Source organism: Tiliqua scincoides, chromosome 13, assembly GCF_035046505.1.
Source record: "Tiliqua scincoides isolate rTilSci1 chromosome 13, rTilSci1.hap2, whole genome shotgun sequence".
Lineage (NCBI taxonomy): Eukaryota > Metazoa > Chordata > Lepidosauria > Squamata > Scincidae > Tiliqua > Tiliqua scincoides.
The window spans coordinates 16,102,578-16,126,343 of NC_089833.1; the positions used below are offsets into that span (position 1 = coordinate 16,102,578).

Consider the following 23,766-nt stretch of genomic DNA (forward strand, 5'->3'; position numbering starts at 1 on the left):
GCCACCCGGAAGCGGAAGCGGCGCTCGCCTACCCCCCCCGCGGGGAAGGCCCCTCCGCGCGTGACGTCATCGGGAGGCGACGACAGCTCGGAGGAGGCAGAGCCGGAGCCGCGGAAGCGTAAGGGGCGCTCTGGGGGCGGTGGGGGGGGGGCTCCTGGAGGGGCTCCGCAGCGGCCGCTTGACCTGTGGAACTCCCTGCCGCAGGGCGGTGGCCTGCGGGGCTCCCCGGCACATGATGGTGACCTGCGGAACTCCCTGCCGCGGGACGGTGGCCTGTGGAACTCCCTGCCACTGGATGTTGACCTGTGGAACCCCCTGCGGCAGGGTGTGGGGTGGGGTCCATTTCCCACTTATTGCCTGTTTATTGCCACATGATGGTGACCTGCGGAACTCCCTCCCTGCAGGGGCTGCTTGGTGCAGGGAGTCGGCCCTGTGGGTCATTGACCTGCGGAACTCCCTGCCGCGGGACGGTGGCCTGTGAAACTCCCCACTGCAGGATGTTGACCTGTGGAACCTCCTGCGGCAGGGCGTGGGGTGGGGTCCATTTCCCACTTATTGCCTGTTTATTGCCCAGTTCCAGCACCAGAACGAGGGGCAGGAGGGTCGCAGCTGGCACGAGGGAGCCGTCTTTGTCCAGAGTGTCATCAGACTGTGGAACTCCTTGCCACAGAGGTGGGCATGATTGAGAATTACAAAATTCTGCAGGGGGTGGATGGAGGGATGTTCTTTCCTCTCTTGCACAGCACCAGGGCACAGCCACAGCCACTGAAGCCGAGTGTCAGGAGAGTCGGACGGACAAAAGGAAATGTTTTTTGACCCAGCACGTCATTAGTCTGTGGAACTCCTGGCCACAGGAAGTGATGGCGTCTGGTCTGGATGCCTTTCAAAGGGGTTGGACAGATGGGTGGAGGAAAGTCCGTTGCAGGTTACAAGCTGTGACGGGTTTGAGAAGTCGGCTGTCTCTGAATGCCAGATGAAAGGGAGTGGGACCAGGATGATATATATCTATAAAACTCAGAGACGGGGCTTTCCATGAAAGAACAGCGTTTTTTATATATACATGCCAAAAGTACTGGAAAAAGACCAAGAGGAAAACCGGAGAAGGCTGAATAACATCCTAGAGATGTGTTAATTGTCAGTTTAAGTATGAATAAGTACATACAGCACTCGAAGATTAGTTGTGCTGTGTCAGAGTGAACAGAAGGATGAAGCAGAAGCAAGCAGGCTGGCAAATCTGGGTTAGACCATTGTTTAGTCCTAGCCCACTTAGCTGAAAAATATTTGGATAAAGCATACTCCAAATTGTACGTAGCCTTCCTAGATCTAAAGGCGGCTTTCGATTCTTTTAAAAGACTTGTTGTGGTCCGAACTCAATAAATTAAATATTGACCCCTGGTTACTCTTCCTAATTACATAGGAAACTTTGTTCAAACACCTCATGCCAGGTTAGGGTGAACTCTGAGGGTGACTTAACAGATTCTTTTCCAGCTAATAAGGGGGTTAAGCAAGGCTGCGTCCTTGCCCCCTCTTTATTTAATTTATTCATTAATGACCTTGCCCCTTTTTTGTTAGAGATTGATTCTCAGTGCCCAAGACTCAATCAATGCCCTATTTTCCTTTTACTTTACGCTGATGATATGGCGTCACTCTCGTGAACACGAGTTGGGCCAAGGCGCCTGATTTCTAGGTGTATCCAATATTTCTCAGACTGCTCTACAGCTAAATTACTCGAAATCTAAAATTTTAGTCTTTGAAAGGCGATGGAAACAGCGCTCTTGGGTCTTCAACGGCAAGGCTATTTAGCAGGTCAAAACCTTCAAATATTTGGGTCTGACCTTTCATCATAGCCTGTCCTGGGTTCCGCAGCGCAGAGCCGCTCTCAGATCTGCTAGACTCTCTTCACAAGAGTCCCTGAGGCAGTTCGTGGCTGAACACAGTCACGTTCTGGCAACTCCTGCGACGCCGCTGGAACCAACCGTATTGGCCTCTGCCTTTCCATTGGACCATTTCAGTGACGTGGAGAGGGGGGATTTGCTGCATGGGAAACAGTCTAACCTCCATATCTACTTTACCCATGTTTCGCGCACTGGAGAGAACACTGTTCCAGAACACTATTCAGAGCATGATACCAGAGTCTTCCGAGACTGAAGGATGCCAACAAGATCTTCTTCACAGGGCATTTTACGCTTTTTCCACGCAAGGGGAAATTCCTACATCCCTGCAGCCCTGCATATTTTAAAGCCAAAGTTGTGGCCCAATTATTCTATGGGATACCAATTTGGATTGCTGCTTTTAATCAGGAAATGGAAAGAGTACTTTCAATTTTTCTTTATAAGGTTTTTTGTTTACCCCATTGTGTCCCGTACACTGCACTTTGTCTAGAAGCAGGACAACAAAGACTTGAATGTACAGCTTGGTGTAGATTCACTAGTTTTTGGTTAAGTATTTGTTTTAATAGGTGGAATAACCCTATTATTTAGTATGTGTTTAGTATGTGTTTAGTAATAACCCTGTTTTTAGTATGTGTTAATATATTTTTATTTGTTTTTAAATTGTTTTTAATATGTTGTAAGCCGCCTTGAGTCCCTTCGGGGAGAAAGGCGGGGTAGAAATAAAGTTATTATTATTATTATAACCCACTGATTCAGGATTTGCTTTCTGATTCTTAGACTTACTCTGGCTATATTCGCCTTTTTAGTAAGCTACGATCACTTGGTGTACCGGAGGACTTAGTGGGTAATGACTCCTTGATGCGGGCCAGAAAAATCATAATCTCTAGATTGAAAGACATTGAATACCAGGGACTCCTTGCTGAGGCAAATAAAACCCACTCACCTTTGCATTTTCAGATTTTTCCCTCTTCTGGCCAGTGTTCTAGATTTTTATATATTTTAGATAATCCTTTATCTCATCGTGCTTTTACGCTCACCAGATGTAATGTGTTCCCTTCCCGAGAACTGGATCTGAAATTTAATAAAACTAAGCAACAGCGACTGACATGTTCTTGCGAGTTGGGATCCAGGGAGTCTCTGATCCACACAGTGTTCCACTGCCCGCTTTACAAGGAGTCTAGATCTATAAATTTGGACTCGTTTTTTGTCAGTCACTCTGACTGTCATGATGAATTGAAATTACAGATATTGCTTACACATGAGAATATGACTAAACCAATGGCCGACTTTTTATATGAGATTTTAACTAAACGTAAAATGGAGGGAAATTTTATCTGAATCTATATTTATTCTGTTCTGATGACCTGCTGGAATGCAATCTTTGTGTAAGTTGCTCAGGCAACTGTCAAGTTTTATGCCTAATAAAGGTCGTCTGTTTGTCTGAAAAAAATAAGTACATACGTATGTACTGTTTATTCTTATTCAGAGCCCCCCCTTTTTTTTCTTCCCCCTCAGGAAATGCCAAAGGTGAAGAGGAGCAGAAAACCACCTCCAGATGGATGGGAGTTGATAGAGCCAACTTTAGACGAACTGGATCAAAAAATGAGAGAGGGTGAGCAACAGTGACGTGACTTGTGGGTTTCTGTCTTTGGCATGATGCTACCCGTAAAGCATTGTAGAGGACCCAAGCCTCAGATCGTCAGTTGCACTTATACTGATGTTGCCAGTGGAAGGAGGTCTATAATTCAATAGCAGTGGAGCTGTACTGTGTGCAGGAAGTTCCAGGTTCCATTCCTGGCATCTAAAATTGGAAGGATCTCAGGGTGAGACTTTTGAGGGTCACTGCCAGTCAGACAGTGCTGGGCCACATGAACCCATAATCTGACTGGTCTCAAATATATTAAGCTGCTTTATACCAAGTCAGATTATTGGTCCATCTCCAGCCCAATGTTGTGAAACCTGACTGGCAGCAGCCCTCCAGAGTTACAAGCCAAGATATCACCCATCTGCTTCCAGATTCTCCTTAGCTGGAGGTGCCAGAGATTAAGCTGGTACTTTTCCATGCAGCGTATGCAGCCTGCCATTTGAGCAATAACCCCTTGGTGCCAGACAAATTAACAGTCTGATGAAGATAAAGCAGATTTGTATGTCTCAAGTCAAGTAACTGGGATCTTACTTGGTTCAGGTTAAAAAATCCACTGACATGAGAATTAAGACTTATTTGGGGAGGGAAACAGTTTATCTATTCCTCAGGGTATTTATGTTTATAGTAAGACGTACAATATAAACCTGCAGTAAACAGTTAATTCAACTAGCAAAATCTTTCCTGTTCTCTCCCCACTTAGCTGAGACTGAACCACACGAGGGAAAAAGGAAAGTGGAATCGCTCTGGCCTATTTTCAGAATTCATCATCAGAAAACACGATACATTTTTGATCTTTTCTATAAGCGAAAAGCCATTAGTAGAGGTAAGAGGGCTGCCTTCTGGTCTCTTTGTTTGGGATGCCTGGGAAATGGGTTATTGCATGTCTCAATCGCATGAGGGAGTAAATATTTACCTTGCTAGCTGTGGGTGTTGACTTTTTGCCCTCAATGAGCATAACAAGTTCTCTTGCCTTGTGTTTTCTCCTGCGCAGAATTGTACGAGTACTGCATTAGGGAAGGTTACGCGGACAAAAACTTAATTGCAAAATGGAAGAAACAGGGTTATGAAAACCTCTGCTGCCTGCGCTGCATCCAGACCAGAGACACCAACTTTGGGACCAACTGCATCTGCAGAGTACCCAAAAGCAAGCTGGAAGTGGTAAGAATGTTCAACGACCCCTTTTTTGTGTCTAGTCATTACTGCAATTCTCTGCAAAATTAGTCATCAATTTTTTTTTCTTTTGTGCGAGTTTTCATTGAGGCCTTGTTAAGGTAAAGCATAAGGCATTATAGCTCCCTGAAATGCAACTCTTGCCTTGTGAAATTTAGTATGTCTTAAATCACCATCTGTTAACAACCTTTTCTGGCTCTGTAGGTTGTTGAATGGTTTTCATAGGCCTGGATTATGAAAAGATTGTGTACAGGGTTCTAGGAGGGCCCCTATATTGTCAAACTTTGATAAGCTTAGCTTGCTCCTTCCACCCAAAGGGCTTTCTTTTGGTAACCATCTTAGAATGTTATGTATTTTGGTGAGAAACTAGACCTCCCTAAGCCCCCTTGCTCCAAGTCCCTAACTGCCTGGTTTTCCAAACCAGCAGGAATCCCTGCCTCTTTCAGTCATTCTCTCCCAAGTACCTCTGCCTAGGAGTGACTAATATGCTGGTTTCATTCCACAGGGGAGAATCATCGAGTGCACTCACTGTGGCTGTAGAGGCTGTTCTGGATGAAGCTCTTTCAAGCACCTCCACCCTTTTGAGGAGTTCTCAGCTTGTGGACTTTGCCTCAGTGACTATTCATAAGAGCTGCAATTTTGTCTTTCATTTTAAGAAACCCTTGAGTGGATCACCTTAGCAGTTGGACAGTGCAACAGCCTGAATCATAAAAACAGTAGTGGGTGTTTGCTCATTCTGTGTAATCATTTTTATTTTAAAATAAAGCCTTGTCTACCCCAACAGGTGAATGGCACAGTCCTCTGCCCTTCTGGATCCTGTTTCTGTGACTTTTGAATTTATTACAACAAACATTAACAACTAATGCAACTTTTGCCCTTTGTGATTAGAAGTCCTGGGGATAACTAGTGATTAAACATCATGACTGGTGCAGCTAAGTGAGTTACATCTCTCATCAACCAACCAGTGAACTTAAAACATGGGGTTCTTTAAGCATTCTCTACATATAGAGACAATTGGATTCTGACTCTGCTTTGGAATAGAGCTACTTAAAAACAGGTCTTAATTCTATACGTTTTCTCCCTACTTTAGCTGGGAGTAGGGATGAGTATTGTCTCACCTGTTACACACTTCCTTCTCTGAAAAGCACATATGAGAAATAATTGCAAAACCCTTTGGGCCAGAGGTTTTACACTGCCCCCTTCTCTGAGTTTAGTTTGTTTAGCGGTTTTACACTGTTGCCTGACTTAGTGATGTAAATTTGCACTGCTGCTTATGAAGGATATCGTGTAGCGCTGAGGTTTTGTTCTTAGTGTTTTTTTCATCTTAAAAAGAAACCAATGTTAATTTGAATGTTACCATATGAGGAAGAAAACTGTGCCACTCATGGGAACAAGATACTTTTATTATTGTCCCATCTGTCTGCTATGACTTGGTATCTTCTGCTCTTTGTCTTGCAATAGCTTAGGAGTCCTGTATTTTGCCCAGGGGTGTGGAGTTTCTTCTGCTGCCATCCACTTCAGCCAGCGGAAGTAGTAGGCTCGGAAACCATCAATTTTCTCCAAGTAAGGGTCCTTTGTTTTGTACTGCAAGAGAAAAAGAGGTAGCATTAATGATTGACAAGAGCAGGATTTGGTCCCACATGCACTAAAGCTAGAGGGGATTCATCTGCAGTTAGATACAAAACATCCTTTAGATGTTAGATTCCAAATCATCCTTTCCTATATTGACAGAAATCATGCGTCTTCCTAATGAAAGCTATTTGTTGCAGTGTCACTTCCACAGAAGGCAGACAAAGTCAACTGCCTCTTTCTCTTCCCTGAATCAATGAGGCTTCGAAGTGCTACTATTTAAATGCTACTTGCTGCCTCCCGGTTTGTGGCTCCTAAGACAGGATGAGAGAGGATCACACCTGCCATAAAATTGCATAGACACATCTTTAATATCTGACAGGTAGCGAATGCCAGCATAACTTTCTTATCCCAAATACCATATGCTTATCCTGCTCCTGCTAATAAAATGTCTTCAATTTCTAGTGTTTATTGCACTCTACATAGCAATGTTCACTTCTTAACAGTCAGAACCGAAATCGGGCTTTTCACAGTACAAAACACGATAGTTTACCCTGTCAAAGTCAGGAGGATATTGGGCCGCAAACTCCAATTGCCGTAGGACTACTTCGTTGGGGGGCACCTGATTGGTTCTCATGTCTCTTAGGATATGTATGAGATAGTCATAGTTGAGCTTCTTCACGGCTGCATTGATAAGCGTGCTGTAGATGTGGACGTTGAGTTTTAGTCCAGACTGCTAAAAAAAGAGCCCAGAACATAATACTGTAAGAAGAGGGATTTTGAAAGGTCTGACAAACCTGCACGGAGGAGACAAACAGCATTGCTGAGTGCCACTATTCTAATTCAATGACCAAGTGTGGATTGGCTCAGACCGGGAATGCAGAAGGCTACCCTGTGTATTATTGGGAACAGTAGATGCTCAAGTGAAAGTTGCATTACTTATGGCTCCCCTTAGAGGTTAAAGGGAGTTGCCTTGACATGTATTACACATGGAATACTGAACCTTTGCTCCAAATTCTATAATCCCCAGTTAAAGGGAGAGTCAACTTCTCCTTAAACAGATGCTTCCACCTGAAATTCTTAGCCTAAGTGTGAAAAACTCTAGTTTCAAAAATGCAAGAGGAAAACCCCTTAAAACAGGGACTTTTTGTTTAGACTGTCAGAGCAAACACTCAAACAAGTATCTTCTCCTAACTGACCAGACAACACATTGCGGGATCCGATTGCTACAGCAGTTGCTAGAGCAGGTTCAGTTCAGATTTATTTGCTTAAAACCACGGAACATGTGCACAGGTTGTGAAAAGAAAGTTTGTATATTCTTGTTAATATAAGGCTCCTGATCACCACAATTGGCAAGGGTATCCCATGTAGCTCCAGAAGCTAGACAGTTTCATACCTTCAAGTCTGAGAGTAACTGCAGACCATCCTTCTGTCTGTGGCAAGCTATTGCCAAGTTACAAAACGTCTGGAGATTGGGCGAGAGTCCGTTCTTCACTAGAATGGGCAGCAGGTTCTGTAATACACCAGGACACAAGAGTAGAGCCACACATACTCCATGCTACAATTCCATGCCAGGAAAAGCAGGTTTATGCAAAGCACATACATGCAGCAAATTGAACACATCTGCACACGGTCCCATTTGTGCAATTCATTCTGGAGTTTTTCTGCTTTGCATAATGTGTTCTTGCCTTGCTGATGAGAGGAGGGCAAGAAGCTATGCAAGGCACTGAGGCCAACACTGAAAATCTTATTCAGCCACCCACTTGGCAGCTTAAGGCTTCAGCAGAAATTGTTTTTCTATCATTACAACCACCAGAGCTAGAAGCATTTTTTCATTATTAAAACAAACTAATAAAAGCTGAAGTTTTCAGGAAGCTGGATGCCACATGCTGTGCACATGAGCTCACCTTTGCTCCATCCAGATCTGCTTGCTTGCTTTTCTTTCTCACCAAAGTATTGATAAAAGTCACATCCGGTTTGACATTATTCTCCTCCATGACAGCTAATAAAGACAATTCTGACTGGCTGTTGGGCTGCACCACCTCGGCGAGCAGCGTGAACGTTTTAATGTTGGGTGCTACGCCGTCGTCCTTCATTTTCTTTAAGAAACCTTCCATGTTCCCCATTAGAGCCAGTCTATCAGAAGGTGTGGTCACAGTCCCTAAAGAAATTACGCTGCTGTTTGGTGCCTGCGAGTCCAACAAGTTGGGGGAGTTGTACAAAGAAAAACACGAGGTGTCTGCTTCTGTAGAACATGGAACTAACTGGCTTTTATCAGAGACTGCCAACTCCCTGGGCAAAGTGGGGGCTGACACAGCAGGGAGACCACCAGTCTCTGCAGTGGCACAATCTTTGCTCATGCCTCTGTTTTCTTGACTGTGAAGGGGCTCCTCAGGTCCTCTGTGATTTCCTGGGAACACACGTTTTTCCAGCATTTCCACATCCAATGGCATTAGGGACCTAGCACCTGCCTCGTTCTGGCTTTTCATCTTCTGTCGGGGTCTCCCAGACTTCAGCCTGGGGGGAGCAGGGCTTTCCTCTGAGGATTTCAGCAACAAATCTGAAGCGACGAGGGGGTCACCGAGGCCACAGTGTCTGGCAGCGCTGAGCATCAAGTTGTAGCTGTAACTGTCAGGTTTTATGTTCAGTTTGGCCATCTGCTGCCAAACCTGTTTTGGGAAAGGAAAATTGTGGCAGAAGAAAAGGTTATATGAAAATATATTGCATTCCAGGTATTTCTATACCGCCTTTCTTGGTCATTAGATTTCTCCTCAGACTTTATTCAAGGCGGTTTACATAGGCAGGCTGATTAAATCCCCGTAGGGATTTTTACAATTGAAAGAAGGTTCTATCTTTCAAGAACCACAACAGTCCAGATGTTTCACTCTGATCTGGTTTCACATTCTGGCCTCCAGACATTTTAATAATGTCTCATAAATAAATTTGCTTCCTCTTCCCCATTGCACCTCCTAGGGGATCCCATTTCTAAGTGCAATTACTACTGCAGTGAGGGTGAGTGGTTAGATTTTCATCTAGAGCAGGCGTGGCTAAACTGGCTTAACGTAAGAGCCACATAAAATAAACTTCAGATGTTTGAGAGTGTTTACTTGTGTGGTTTGCGATGCAGTCACCCTGATCTAGAGGATGCAAGGTTCAAATCCTTCATGTAGTAGGGATACTACCCCTATCTTCGGGTGCCTTGCATAAAATGCTTCTCTCTCCACCAGTACTGGTGCTGCCCCAAGCATTCGCCGAGTACTGTGGGGAAATCTGAAACCCTGATAATGGAGTATATTGTGGCTCAATATACCCAAATATACCCAATATATCCAAAGAAGTTTGGATATATCCATGCTGAACAACAGTAGCTGCCATAATGGAAATTATATATCTTTAAAAAGCCACCGACCAGAACTGGCAGTCCATCCTTGTAATTAGCACAACATGCTAGAAGTATTGGATGCCTCTTCCACAGGATACATGAACATTTCAGGATCACAAGCAAAAGAAAAGCAAGTTCAAGATCCTCAAACTGCTTCTGTGTTGGTCTGCATCACTGAAAAAAGGAACGAAGGTAAGAAACTGACCTGCAAGGCGTATCGAAACCCCTGCTCTTTGTCTTTTATACACCCCATGAGCAAGAAGTTGAACGTGTCCGTGGTTACTGCATGACCTTTACAGACAATTTCCTAGAAGAAGAAAAACAAACTTCATAATTATTGCTCTACTAAGACCTTTAAAGGTTCTTCTCTCATTCAAACAAATCATCACTGAAAAACCTATCTTGATAAAAATGCCAGGAAAGTCTCAGGACCAAATACTTCCAAGGTAAATTAGTGAAGGGAAAACATGAATCTATGCTAACTGAAAATCTGCAGGGGAACAGGGTCACAGCAACAGAAGGGGCCATGCTGAGCCCTCCAGAGGTTGCACCAGCCAATTCAGAAAGCCTCCCGGATGCGACTGGAAGCTACTAATGGTTCACAGACATGGATACTGAAGGCCCGCAGTGCCTTTCTTACCCAGAATGGTACACTGGGCCTTCACTCCAAGTTCATGAACTGTCACTGTATCTAAACCAGGGGTGCTCAATAGGTGGATCGCGATCTACCGGTAGATCGCGAGGCAAAATGAGTAGATCGCGGAGTGCCGAACCCCCCCTTCAGGTGCCTCTGGGAAGAAACGCAGGGAGTAAGGCCCATTGTACTCAATGGGGCTTACTCCCAGGTAAGTGTGGCTAGGATTGCAGCCTCACAGCCTAATCCTAGGCATGTCTACTCAGGAGTAAGTCCTGTTATACTCAGTGGGGCTCAAGGTACACCAACATACATTGAACACATAAATGTTATATGTTATGATGGCGCAAACATTGTAAAAAAAACTCTGGTAGATCTCCGGGCCTTGCTGGCTTTCAAAGTAGCTCTCGAGCCAAAAAAGTGTGAGCACCCCTGATCTAAACCAAAGCTTCACTTTACCTTCAAGACATCGAAGCACATCCGGAGATCCGAGCAGAGGGCACAGACTTTCAACAGCGCGTGGTACGTGATTAGATTCAACTCCATACTGCGGCTCAGCAATTCCTGACGTAACTTGAGGGCGCTCTGCAGACCAGAATCTTTCCAGGGGGACTCTGCGCAAGCATTGAACAGAGCTGTGTAGGTGGCATCAGTGGGAGCCAAGCCTCGCTTTTTCATCTACCCTCCCAGTGAAACAACAATTGATGAAACCTGTTATTAAAAAATGCTTAAGACAACGGCAGTCCTACAATCATGTACACCAGGAGCATGAAGGGCATTTCGGAAGTATTTGTCAAAGTGCATAGGAGGCAATAACACAAGGCTTCAGCTGGCTAGAAAACACTGGAAAACTGGTTGGAAAAAGTGTGTGGAAATATGTTTGGCGCTCATCACATACTTTTAGCAGAAAAGGTCTAGATCTACACAAGAACCCCAAAGCCACTGCCAGACAGGAGGATCAGGAGGTCACTAGGACCCATGAGCAGCCTCTATGCCAAGACTCAAGCAGCTTCTGGATTAAGTGAGTGGTGAGCTGACCGAGCACGACATACCATAATCCTTTGCTTGTTTATTCAGAACTTGAACCCGATGTATTCAAAGGGGCTTACTCTCATGTAGGTGTGTATAGGAGTACAGCCTTAGTTCTAAAATAACATTTACTCAGGGTAATGTTAACCCCTGCTAACTGGGTAAGAGGCGCTTTTTCAAGTGGGTGCTCCTCTTTTATTTAGCAGGGCGAGAGTAAATGGCCCACCTCACCCCAGCAGTGTCTTTTCTAGTGGCTGTCTGCTGGTGTTGCATCTTTTTAGATTGTGAGCCCTTTTGGGACAGGGAGCCATTTAGTTATTTGATTTTTCTTTGTAAACCGCTTTGTGAACTTTTTGTTGAAAAGCGGTATATAAATACTGTTGTTGTTGTAATGTACCACGAATGAGTTAAACCAAAGTGTGCCTTCAGGCTTCGTACATTTGATACCATACAGCAGGGGTGTCAAACATGCCCCTCCAGGATACGCCATATCAAAAGCAGCATTAGAGATTCACAGTCCGCTTCTAAACAGGGCCACCCCGTCCCTGAACCGAAGGATGCACCTGGGGGCAGCCCCCACTCATCTCTCTCTGCTGCTCCCTTCTCCTCCTTCCAGTTCTTCCACCTCTGGGTTTAAAAAGGAAGAAGGCAACACAGTAGAAGAGGAAATGTGGAAGAAGAAAAAAGTCAGAGCCCAAACTGACCATAGTCATGGCGCCCTTCTTTTGCAGCAGCCACTTCTTCCCAGCTCTACTGAATGCCACTATCTAGGATCACAAGAGATCAATCCAAGATGATGGCACCCAAGAGACTCAGGAAGATAGGAGCTGCCATCTTGGCTCTCATAAGATTCTTGCAAGATTCAAGATGATTGTGCCCAGGAAAGCTGGGAAGAAGAGGTCGTTTGCGCCATCCCACAGTGCTACCCTTAGGTGCCACAGCAGACAGTTTGGGAACCTTTGCTGTAGGCCATCACTCTTCTTTTGCATTCCCCCACTCAACTCCATTCCCTTCTTTTTCAGATCCTGGAAGTGGGCAGGAAGGAGCAGCAGCAGAGGCCACAATCTGCACGTGGCTGAGTGAGGGCAACAATGGCACTTGGTAGGCTGCCTCAGGCCATGCTTCTAAACTGCCAGCACAGCTTCCTGCATGAAATGAAACACTGCCTCAGAGGCCTTTGCAATGCCACTCTGCATGCTTTTTCCAGCTCTGGTTTCCTCTGAGGCACCAAGACCTTCCTTCTTCTGGTCTTCTGACCGCGATTCTTGCCCTTATCTAAAAGAAATGTGGCCTTGAGCATTTACATCATTGTAGAGCCGGAATGCTTTCTTCACGTAGCCAACCCTGCCGCAGCCACCAATCAGCACGGTGTAGTTGCTCTCTTCTGGCTGGAGGCGTTCTTCCTTCAGCATCTGCACCTCAAAGAGGTCCAGAGCCTCTGCCAACTACAAAGAAAAGAGCGTGATTTGCGAAAAGGGAGCAGGAACAGCCGCTGGAGAAACATTTTAAAGGCTAAATGTAAACACACATATATACGTGGCCATCAACAATGTTAGGAAGTCTAAAGAAGAAGTCTTGGACTTATGGGAGTGAAGACAAAGTTTCCCCCCTCTACTTTGAGGTATGAAAAGACAAATAACCTGGAACGTAACTGAGGATAAATATCTCCCTAACATACAGATACTCCTGCATCAAACAATTACAGCTCAAATTGTAACCAAGTTTCCAACCTTGGCATCGCTGTGCCAGTGGGGGCATGTGCTGCATCCTGCAGTTGGGTGGGTAGTCACAGAGGTCTCCTCGAGCCGCATTGCCCTTACCTTGGTGCTGGAAAGTTGGTTAGAATTGTGCCCTAAGTGGCTTAATCACTGTTACTAGTGCACTTAGTAATTTAGAAAACACATTAAAATTCCCATCCTGCCTGAAATATACAAGGCAATGTACAGTTCACAGTAAAGCAACGAAAATGTTCACAATCAGGCAAAGAAACAGCACAACATGTGACAGGCAAAATATATGTAGATCAGTTCAAAATTCTTGGGGGAGGGAAGGGGGGGGTTTCAGTTTTAAATGAAAAGCAGCCTAGCAAATGAATACAGCAAACCCGACCAGGGCATGTGTGCTTGTGTGTCTGTGTTCAAATTCTGTTCCTTGCATGCCATCCCTATTCTGAGAACAACCAGCTCAAATAACCTCAATAGTTCAACAGCTTTTGATTTGGAATCCTGCAATGGAAGCAGCTGAGAAACCAACCTTATCCTGTTTGATCAACGCCTTGCATCGCAAGAAATACCAGTACGGAGTGTTCCTGCGACCTCGCCAGGGTTTCGATTCCGGTTCTTCCTCCTCTGTTTGGAGCTGTAAGTTTTGAAAGTCTGCTGTGGCTTTGTGATAAAATTGTCTAGAAGAAAATTTCTGAGACAGCATCCCAAAGCCTTCTTCTCCATTAGGCTCCTCATCCTCTTTGCGGACCGGGTCAGAGGAGATGGCAGGCTCAGTCTTTTTCCAGTCTCTGTTGTGTGCCTTGCAGGCTGCTTGGGATAAGCTAAAAGGTCTTGAGGCCAGTAATCCGAGCAAATGCCATGGAATCCTTGAACACAACGAGAGTTTCTTTGAAAGTGGCCACAATCCATGAGCAGGACACACCAAAGTACATAAAGAACCTTTCCGGGTGAGAACTCCTGCAGGGAAGCGATGAAAGAGCAGTTGTGCAGCCATTATGTTCTTACGTTCATTACAATATTGCCTTTTTTCCCAGCCTGGTCATTGGATTATTCAGCAGTCATCACCTGAAATAAAAAACCCCAAACAGGTTAACTTTTAGGTGTGATCAACTACAGAAGGACTTGAAATTGCAACTGGGACAATTTAGGGCTGTAGTAAGTTTTTTTCTAAGTTTAGGAATTTTTCTCCTATATATTGCATATATACCATCTTTCTCCCCCATTGGGAGGTTTTTCAGATAGTTTATTTTTTTCTACATATTAATAGGAACTATGGATATGATCTTAATACACGCTGACCACACAGAACACTCTAAATTGTAACGTTAAATGGTTTTCTTGAAGCTTGTTGGGTCCAACGTGATACGTGGCTTTGATCCGATATTGTTTAATAAGGAAAAGCCAGCAAAGAGCACTGCGGGCAGCAGGCTCTGGGGCCTCGAGGGATTCTGTCCAGCACCAGCAGCTCCACTCAGGAAGGCCACATCCTTGACGGTCCTCTGTCTGGCAAGCCACTTGTTTGGATTACTACTTAGTGTTCGACTCCCACACCCCAATACACCCCCCACACACCCCCTACATATACTCACACACCCCCACACACCCAAATATACCCATACGCACCCACATGCATATAGACCCACCCCCAGATACACATTTGTCTGGATTACTACTAAGTGTTTGACTCCCGCACCCAAATACACCCCCCCAAATACACACACATATACTCACACACCTCCACACACCCAAATATACCCATACGCACCCACACACATATAGACCCACCCCCAAATACACACTTGTTTGGATTACACACCCTCAAATACACACCCCCACATGCAAATACACACACACTTCCCCACACAAACACCCATGCCCCAAATACACACATAAATACACCCCCCCAAATACACACTTGTCTGGATTACTACTTAGTGTTTGACTCCTGCACCCAAATACACCCCCCCACACACAAATACACCCACCCCCATATACACGCATATACACACACACATCCACATATACCCATACGCACCCACACACCCAAATATACCCATACGCACCCACACACATATAGACCCACCCCCACATACACACTTGTTTGGATTACACACCCTCAAATACACACCCCCACACGCAAATACACACACACTTTCTCACCCAAACACACACACCCATGCCCCAAATACACACATAAATACACCCCCCCAAATACACACTTGTCTGGATTACTACTTAGTGTTTGACTCCCGCACCCAAATACACCCACCCCCAAATACACACACTTTCCTACAAATACACACCACACACCTCCATACAAATAGACCCATCAACACACAGCCGTGCCCCCCACACCCCAAATGTACCCCCCCACACAGACGAACAGACCCACCCCCCACAAGCACACCTCGCCAGGACCGGCTTCTACTTCCGGGTCCTCCCGGAACCGGAAACCTTCGGCGCGGGGGGGGCGGGCACACTTCCGGCGTGCCTTCGAGCGCGGGGAGGGGCGCGGCTCGGCGCGGCGCGTGCGCAGAAGCCCCCGCGAGGGCGGTGGAGTCGGCCGCCAGGATGCAGGAGCTGATTGCGAGCGTGGACCACATCAAGTTCGACCTGGAGCTGGCCGTGGAGCAGCAGCTGGGCGCGCAGCCCCTGCCCTTCCCCGGCATGGACAGTGAGCGCGGGGCCCGCGGGCCCTCTCCGCCCCGTGGCGGGGAGTTCCACAGGATGGCTGGGTGGGGGGAGGAAAGGCAGTCTGGAGGGGGCACCGGGCCCCTACGCGTGTCTAGGACCAGGGACCCTCCTCGCCTCCTGTGGCGGGGAGTTCCACAGGTTAACCGTGCACTGTTTGGAGAAGGAAGGGGTTGCGGAGGCAGGAGAGCAGTGGCAGCCCCTCCCGGAGGGGTCACCAGGTCCTGCCGAGTGCCTCTTGGGGCAGGGGCCATCTCCACACCTTATGGCAGGGAGTTCCACAGGTTAAATGCCTTGTGGTGGGGAGTTCCACAGGTTAACTGTGCACTGTTTGGAGAAGGAAGAGGTTGCGGAGGCAGGAGAGCAGTGGCAGCCCCTCCCGGAGGGGTCACCAGGTCCTGCCGAGTGCCTCTTGGGGCAGGGGCCATCTCCACACCTTATGGCAGGGAGTTCCACAGGTTAAATGCCTTGTGGTGGGGAGTTCCACAGGTTAACTGTGCACTGTTTGGAGAAGGAAGAGGTTGCGGAGGCAGGAGAGCAATGGCAGCCCCTCCCGGAGGGGTCACCAGGTCCTGCCGCGTGCCTCTTGGGGCAGGGGCCATCTCCACACCATGTGGCAGGGAGTTCCACAGGTTAAACACCATGTGGCGGGGAGTTCCACAGGTTAACTGTGCACTGGGTGAAGAAGCGGTAGCAGAGGCGTGAAGGCTCGTCAGCTGCAAGTAATCAGGTCAGAGGGACCTGGTACCATCTCCTCACCTTGTGGCAAGGAAGTGCGCTGAAGGGCGGCAGGAGGAGTGAAGGGTCCTTGGCTGCAGTTCATCAGGCTTGGCCTATTTTGATAGCCACACCAGTGCCAGGGCACATCCCCTCAAACTGAGTGTCAGGAGAGTCAAAACAGGTAGATAGAGTATGAGATGTTTCTAGAACATTCTAAAGCATGTTTACATTGTGTTCTTGTTTGTAAGTTATGTTTACATCTATCCCTCCCCCAAAACACACACACACCCTTTCCCCTTTCAAATGGAGTTGTTCCAAGATGGCTCACAAAAAACAAACACACAACTTGCAAACAGGCACTTGAAAAAAATAAATCAAAGTGAACGGATGAACACAGAAAAGCAAAGCAATGAAAGGTTTTAAAAAACAAAGAAAAGAAAAATACATGTTGGTGAACTGATGAACACAAAGAATGAAAGAAAAACTAGTGGAACAGTCAGGGAGCTTCATTGCTTGCCCCCCACCCCCACCCCACTTGATAGATTTCCAAAAGAAAAAGAAGGTGTAGCTTTCACATTGATCAACATCAGTGGAAGTGAGCCTAGAATTATAATACATATATGGCTAAATTTCAGTAAGAAAGGTAACTAAACTGCCCTGCAGTGTCTTTGTCCTTGAAGGATGCTGTTGGACACTATATATTAGTATGATATAAATCAGAGAACAGTTTAAAACATTTGCATTAAATGTTTCAGTTTCTATTCTCATCAGTAATAGTTACTATATATATAAAACATTAAAGAAAGCCCCTTTGAGGATGTGATCAGTGCCTTTTCTTCCAACTCCCGCAGAGGTCCAACAACAACAAAACTAACAGCTTCAAACGACAGAGCTGTCAGATTCCTGGAACTTCACTAGTTTTTTTTTTTCTCCACAGAGTCGGGAGCGGCTGTCTGTGAATTTTTTTTAAAGGCTGCTTGTGGGAAAGGTAAGCTACACCTGCCAATATGCTGTGCTAGGAAACCGGTGCAGGGGAACCGGTTTGCAGTCCTACCCCTGCTACTTCTTGATCGTGAAGCAGTCTAGCTTTTAGTTCATATAGCGCCTTGGTGTTTGTGGCACTTCGGAGTAACACAAGAGACAAGTATTTGCTGGGAGGAGTTTACTAATTCAGTCTATGAATGAATAAAGACAAGGTGGTAATGCTGTACTGGACAGTTTACAAACAGGCTGGCAGTCCAGGCTTCATATAAGTTGGGCAGTACCTGGTGCTCCTGCATGCTCTGGGGAGAGCGCCTCTTTAGGGGGGAGCCCCTCTCTTCTCTCCTTACCTCCCCACCTCCTGGACACCTTTTGTCCCCAGCAACCTACACATAGGAAAAAGAAGATGGTACCGCTTCACATCTTGTGAATCCCCAGCTCACCTTGTGATTTTTGAAGAGCAGGCAAGGTTTTCAGTACTGCCCACACATTTATAGCTCTGGGTCATCTTATCAGACTTTGCTGAAGAGATAAGATATATCTGTCACATGGGTAACTATACTGTTTAGCTGTGAGTTAAAGCAGTATTGTAGCATAAAAACATTCAAGGACAATGAATTTTCCATCGTTCAGGCAAGACCTGTTCTTGAATGTGTGTGTAAAAGCCTCTCTCCCGCCTCTGCTTCGCTGCAGGGGGGATGTGCCCCTTCCGACACATCAGTGGCGAAAAGACGGTGGTCTGCAAGCACTGGCTGCGTGGGCTGTGCAAGAAGGGCGACCAGTGTGAATTCTTGCATGAATATGACATGACCAAGATGCCAGAGTGCTACTTCTACTCCAAATTTGGTAAGAGAAACCGCCTATTGGCGTGAATCTCATTGGCACCGGGTGTGAAAAGAGTTTTGGCCGCCCAAGTGGCATTAGCGCCACTTGGCATTTCGTGAATTTTGAATATAGAATGTAGTATTGTATGTAGTGCTTTTGAGCATCTGTTATTCTCAACAGTCATGTAAGGTACAGTCAGTGTTATTTACACACAGTAGATGAGGGGTGTTGGGAGAAACTTTCTAAGGGCACTTCCCTTGTTCATGGCAGAGGTGAGCATTGAACCAGGGACTACCAGGTTTGCAGCTGTCTCTTAGCCACTACACTGGTTTTTCATTTAGATTTGTCAGTGTTTGAAAAGGATAACTGATACTGTGATTTGTAGGTAAGGGTATTTGGTCCCTGTTGCATATATGTGACGTTGGGCAGAAATGGCTTAAAAGAGGGGTGACTTGGAAATCTCATCTGGAGCAGGTGGTGATGGGACTGAACTAATTTGCTAGGGACAGTAGGTTCTGTGTTGTACAGCAGCACCTTGCGCTTTCACCCCATTAGGGATCCTTTTGTCAGGGCTGCATCAGTGCTGGAATGTTGGGTAGGATTGGGTCCTTGGCACCAATGCTGCACTCCTGCATTGTGGCCTTTCCAGGCTTGACTAGTCAGAGGATGTCAGCCCTGTCAGGGATAGCGTCCCTTCTCTGCAGGGATGGGGAGGAAGGGTTGGCGTTCAGGCAGCGGCAAAGGAAATGCCTCTAAGTGATCCCTAACTCTTTGTAACCTGTTCTTGTTCTGGGAAGGCTCTTCACTCCTGATGCCCCAAACCGTTCCTCTCTTGCTTGGTCCAGTAAAGTCTGTGCTTGTCTACCGCAGGGGAATGCAGCAACAAAGAATGTCCATTCTTGCACATTGACCCGGAGTCTAAGATCAAAGATTGTCCTTGGTATGACCGAGGTTTCTGTAAACATGGTACGTATGCGACGTGCGGGCCTTGGTGGCTGGACCACTTTGCTCAAACCTGTTCCAGCATTCACCAGTCTGGTAACAGGAATGTTGTTGGCAACCTTCAGTCTCGAAAGACTCTGGTATCGCGCTCTGAAAGGTGGTTCTGGCACAGCGTCTAGTGTGGCTGAAAAGACCAATTCGGGAGTGACAATCCCTTCCACACCGGGTGCAAGTGCAGTCTGGCCCTGGTCTGTCTCCCTGGCTATGGGCCTTCCTTCTTTGCCTCTTTGCCTCAGCCTGTTGGCCAAGTGTCTCTTCAAACTGGGAAAGGCCATGCTGCACAGCCTGCCTCCAAGCGGGCCGCTCAGAGGCCAGGGTTTCCCACTTGTTGAGGTCCACTCCTAAGGCCTTCAGATCCCTCTTGCAGATGTCCTTTACAGGACATCTGTAAAGGAATGTACAGGACATCTTACAGGAATGTAAAGCTGCAATATCAGGTTGCATCGGAAGGCCCAGTCCTGCATTGAAACTGGTGTCTGGTTTGGCCTTGAGGCCCCGTTTTCACCTTAGAGAAGTTTCTGTTAATTGTGGTTGTGGAGGAGTCTTGAGAACATACAGCCTTGAAGATTCACAAACCAAAGGGGACTGTTTATTAGCCAGGGATCGGGGTACAATAAGGACTGAGCCCCCTACCAGTTTCCAATACCAGTGTAATAGAGAGATGACCATAATGTTCTCTCTTGCAGGCCCCCTCTGCAGACATAGACATACCCGGCGTGTTATTTGTGTGAATTACCTGGTAGGGTTCTGTCCAGAGGGACCTGCTTGCAAATTTATGCAGTGAGTATGTTGCAAGACTTGTTTTTTCTTGGGACCTTAAACTTTCCTTGTAATCTCACCAAATACATCATCTGCGCACCAAAATATATGCACTTCCATCTACTGCAGATTTTGTATTTTGAGCAGCAAAACATACTGTGTGTGTGTGGGGGGGGAAGAGTATTTTCCATTTCTCAGGAAAGGTGCTGAGCCCCAGAGCTTTGTAGCATAGTCCCGGAGTAGTAACAGACCCCAATGGTGTGAGGAGTCAGTTCTGTCTTTGTATATTTCCTTGTGTGTACTGATCCTTATTTTTTTTAAACCAGTCCTCGATTTGAACTTCCCATGGGAACCACAGAACAACCTCCACTGCCTCAGGCAACACAACCACAGCAAAAGGTAGGCCACCTTCCCTGCTGCTTATTCAGAATTCAGTGCCGGATGCTGCTTAATGGTTGAACTCTGGACACCAGTCTATGTGGTCTTGAGCAAGCTACACACATCCTTTTTGAGAATAGGATCAGTTCCTGGGCCCTCTGCAGATACTGAACCCATGGATATTGAGATCCATGGGGGAAGACAATGCTCCGAGAACCTGTAGAAGGTACCAGAAGTGCCTCCCTGTGCCATAGAACATCTCCCAGGTATGGTACTCCCAGAAGGCTCTTCTGGTTGCATTTGGAAGGTTCAGTGAGGTTCTCCAGATGTGGGTCAGGACCCTCGAGTCAAACCCCTGGGTCCTGAACAGAGATAAGGAAGGCCCACCTGTACATATCTTTTTTTTTTGGGGGGGGGATAGAGTACTTACCTTGACATGGTTTAGAGCAGCAGTTTTCTAACTTTTCTGTCTCCAGAGCCCTTTACACTCCTGAACAAAGTTTGGGGAGCCCTGCCATTGCATGTGTGGAGTCCTGGGAAGCCCCAGAATGTCAGTGCATATGGCACAGAGCTGAGCAGAAGGTGGCCATTTATGGTGTGCTTGTGGACCCCCTGAAGAGGTCTCAGGGAGCCCCAGGGTTTCTAGGAGCACAGTTTGAGAAGCATTGGTTAGAGAACAAACATAACTGCAAAGCACTCTTGTGCATTCGTTGTCAGTTTCTGCTTCCTTCATTCAAAGGCTGGCTGCTTTTACAAGGGTTCAAAATGAAATGTTGCACCTTCTCAGCCCCTAAAATGTTTTGTTGGCAACCTTCAGTCTCGAAAGACTCTGGTATCGCGCTCTGAGTGGTGGTTCTGGAACAGCGTCTAGTGTGGCTGAAAAGGCCGAAAAGGCCTAAAATGTTTGTACTTTCATTAATTAGCTGTATGGGTCAAAGCTGCTCTCCCTTTCTGTACACACTTTTCTGTTCCTTTTTTCCTCCCAACATTTTTCTCTCTTCCATCTGTTTCTGGCTTCTCTTCCAGTTTTCCTTCTCTTTTTGTATCTTCTTTTCACGTTCAGTATTTTCTCTATCACTAATTCATGGGCTGCACTCCTTTCTGCCCCTCCCTGTGCTCTTTCAGTCTTACTTCCGAACAAACCCGGCCCTAGATGTCCCATCCTTTTGCCTGGAAGCACACTGGAAAAATTTGATCGTTCATCATGCGAGCCTCTCTCTTTCCTTCTCAGCAAAACAACAATCTGCCCTTACCAAGGTCGTCCTCATCGCTAATCCAGTTAACCAGTCAGAACTCGTCTCCTAACCAACAGAGGACCCCACAGGTCATTGGAGTTATGCAGTCCCAAAATAACAGCATAGCAAACAGAGGGCCTCGGCCGCTGGAGCAGGTCACCTGTTACAAGGTAAGTCTACAGCTGCACATTGCAGGGAAAAGTTTTGCAGGGGGTCTGGAATTTGGCACCCCAAAGCAGGCATCTTGCGAGTGTTCAAGCAATCATGCCATGAAATGTTGTCTTTTCATGCTTCCTTCCAGTGAAAGAGTGTTGACTTTGGGCCGAACTTGGAAAACAGTTGCTTAGGGCAGTGGTACTCATACTTTTCTGGCCAGTGGCTCCCTTGACCCCCCGTGGCTGTTGGCCATGACTCCCCATCATGTTCCTGAGGGTTGGAAGTGACGTCATTAAACAGGAAGTGGCCAGAAATATTAACTATGTTAATAATTATATTAATCATATCATTAATTAAATGCAGATCTTAAAAATATATTACTAATACATAGCAATATACATGCTTTATAAATGATCAGCTGCTGATCATTGTTGGAGACAGGATGCTAGAGTAGGTAGATTTTTGCCTGGTCCAGGAAGACTCATTTTTTTAACTTTGTAAGCATACTAATAGAATTGTTTTATCAAATGAACTTTGTGAACAACCAGTCTGACCAACATTACACACACACACACCCCCTGTGGACCCCAATCCAACTAGTCATTTCTCCCATTCTCCGTGGAGAGGATTGAACCCTTTATTAATTTAGTTTAATTAAATTTTTCCAGCAGCTGGTGGGGAAAACAAAAATAGGCCATGAAAATATATCAGAGCTGATAAGGGTTTGGTTAGGAAGCTGATTTGTCTCCTATACTAGGAGATGCACAGCCCAATCCTACGCATGCCTACTCAGAAGTAAGTCCCATTAGAGTCAATGGGGCTTTCTCCCAGGAAAGTGTGGATAGGATTGGGCTGGCAATCACTTCATCAATGGCTGATAAGTATTCCCTTCAAATAGCAAGATTCATCACTTTAAAAATACAGCCTCTCCTCTTCAGTCAAACAACAAGATTAATAAATCACTTTCAAAACAGTCCCCTTTTTCTGCTCCTGGCCAAGTAAAGTGTGTGCTTCTCTCTCTCCCCCCCCTTTGCCAACTGCATGGAAACAACTTTAAGACCCCTGGTGAATGGTAAAATAGGAAGCGTTTTATTTGGGGAGGGGGAGGAAAGCGGGAAGGTTTGGAGATTGAAAGGGGGGAGTGGAAGAGGGAGGGGGTTGAAAAGAGAGATTTCACTTTGATGAGAAGCGATCCCAGGCTGGGAACTAGGAACCAACCAGACAAGGATCTGGACTTGCAAGCTGAGCATGCTCGGTACTTGCCAGATGGAGGTTGGAGTCAAAGAACTTTGGAATTAACATGCAGCGAGCACAGAAGGTGGCAGCCTCCGAGTGGAGGGAGAAGACGGCAGGGCGGCAGCAGCCACTCCCGTTTCTTCTGCTTTTAAAAAAAGTGCCCAGGGGGTGACTGTATCACATCGCGCGCCTCCCTTTTGAGTTCCTGGCGCCTCCCTAAGGAGCCGCGCCTCACAGTTTGAATAACACTGGCTTAGGGTGAGACTTTGGGTGGGGAAGAAGAATATGGACTGAGATGGTTGGACTGGAATGGCTGGAAGCTATCCCATAGAGGAGAAATTCCACCTTTTGGCAAAAACCCACTAAACTTCTGCAGAAACAGCTTCTGTAGTGAAGCTTTTCTTAACCATAACAGAGAAAAATGAGCTTTTATTTTTTTAAAGGCTGGGAGGATGTCTCGCCCTTACCAATCACTTGTATCCATCACCAAATGTTCATCCAAAATTGGTTTCCTATTAATAGTTTCACACTTTTCCCCCCCCTCCAGTGTGGTGAGAAAGGACATTATGCCAACAGATGCACAAAAGGACACTTGGCCTTTCTTAGTGGACAGTGAACCAACAGGAGGCTGTATGACCACCTCCCCCCCACAAACATGGGGGCAGAGCAAGATGCCAGGCCACCATCTTCACCTGGTGCTCTACCTATTAACGCCTGCACCAAATGGACCAGCCAGCC

General features: G+C 46.3%; 3 protein-coding genes across 5 annotated transcripts; 2 read left to right on the forward strand and 1 right to left on the reverse strand.

Annotated features, from left to right (window-relative positions):
- The first annotated feature begins 24 nt into the window (after positions 1-24).
- Positions 25-5,763, forward strand: BUD31 (BUD31 homolog). Of its 2 annotated transcripts, XM_066640336.1 has the most exons (6): positions 25-118; positions 575-672; positions 3,408-3,504; positions 4,238-4,360; positions 4,529-4,695; positions 5,213-5,758. In XM_066640336.1, exons 3-6 carry the CDS (start codon positions 3,411-3,413, stop codon positions 5,261-5,263), a joined length of 435 nt encoding a protein of 144 aa, XP_066496433.1. In that variant the 5' UTR covers positions 25-118; positions 575-672; positions 3,408-3,410; the 3' UTR covers positions 5,264-5,758. The 2 variants fall into 2 exon arrangements, with proteins under 2 accessions (XP_066496433.1, XP_066496434.1); XM_066640337.1 differs by lacking the exon at positions 575-672 and having other exon boundaries at positions 28-118; positions 5,213-5,763.
- Positions 5,445-15,489, reverse strand: PTCD1 (pentatricopeptide repeat domain 1). 2 transcript variants are annotated; one of them, XM_066640333.1, is made up of 9 exons: positions 15,453-15,489; positions 13,575-14,110; positions 12,626-12,766; positions 10,752-10,970; positions 9,864-9,965; positions 8,184-8,945; positions 7,673-7,789; positions 6,830-7,009; positions 5,445-6,291 (listed from the first exon to the last, which is right to left on the reverse strand). In XM_066640333.1, exons 2-9 carry the CDS (start codon positions 14,037-14,039, stop codon positions 6,112-6,114), a joined length of 2,166 nt encoding a protein of 721 aa, XP_066496430.1. In that variant the 5' UTR covers positions 14,040-14,110; positions 15,453-15,489; the 3' UTR covers positions 5,445-6,111. The 2 variants fall into 2 exon arrangements, with proteins under 2 accessions (XP_066496430.1, XP_066496429.1); XM_066640332.1 differs by having other exon boundaries at positions 5,446-6,291; positions 6,830-7,012.
- A 97-nt stretch (positions 15,490-15,586) lies between these two features.
- Positions 15,587-23,737, forward strand: CPSF4 (cleavage and polyadenylation specific factor 4). The gene is made up of 8 exons (XM_066640334.1): positions 15,587-15,719; positions 17,394-17,444; positions 18,131-18,283; positions 19,133-19,228; positions 19,951-20,044; positions 20,350-20,422; positions 21,633-21,806; positions 23,576-23,737. Exons 1-8 carry the CDS (start codon positions 15,617-15,619, stop codon positions 23,642-23,644), a joined length of 813 nt encoding a protein of 270 aa, XP_066496431.1. The 5' UTR covers positions 15,587-15,616; the 3' UTR covers positions 23,645-23,737.
- Positions 23,738-23,766: the final 29 nt, after the last annotated feature.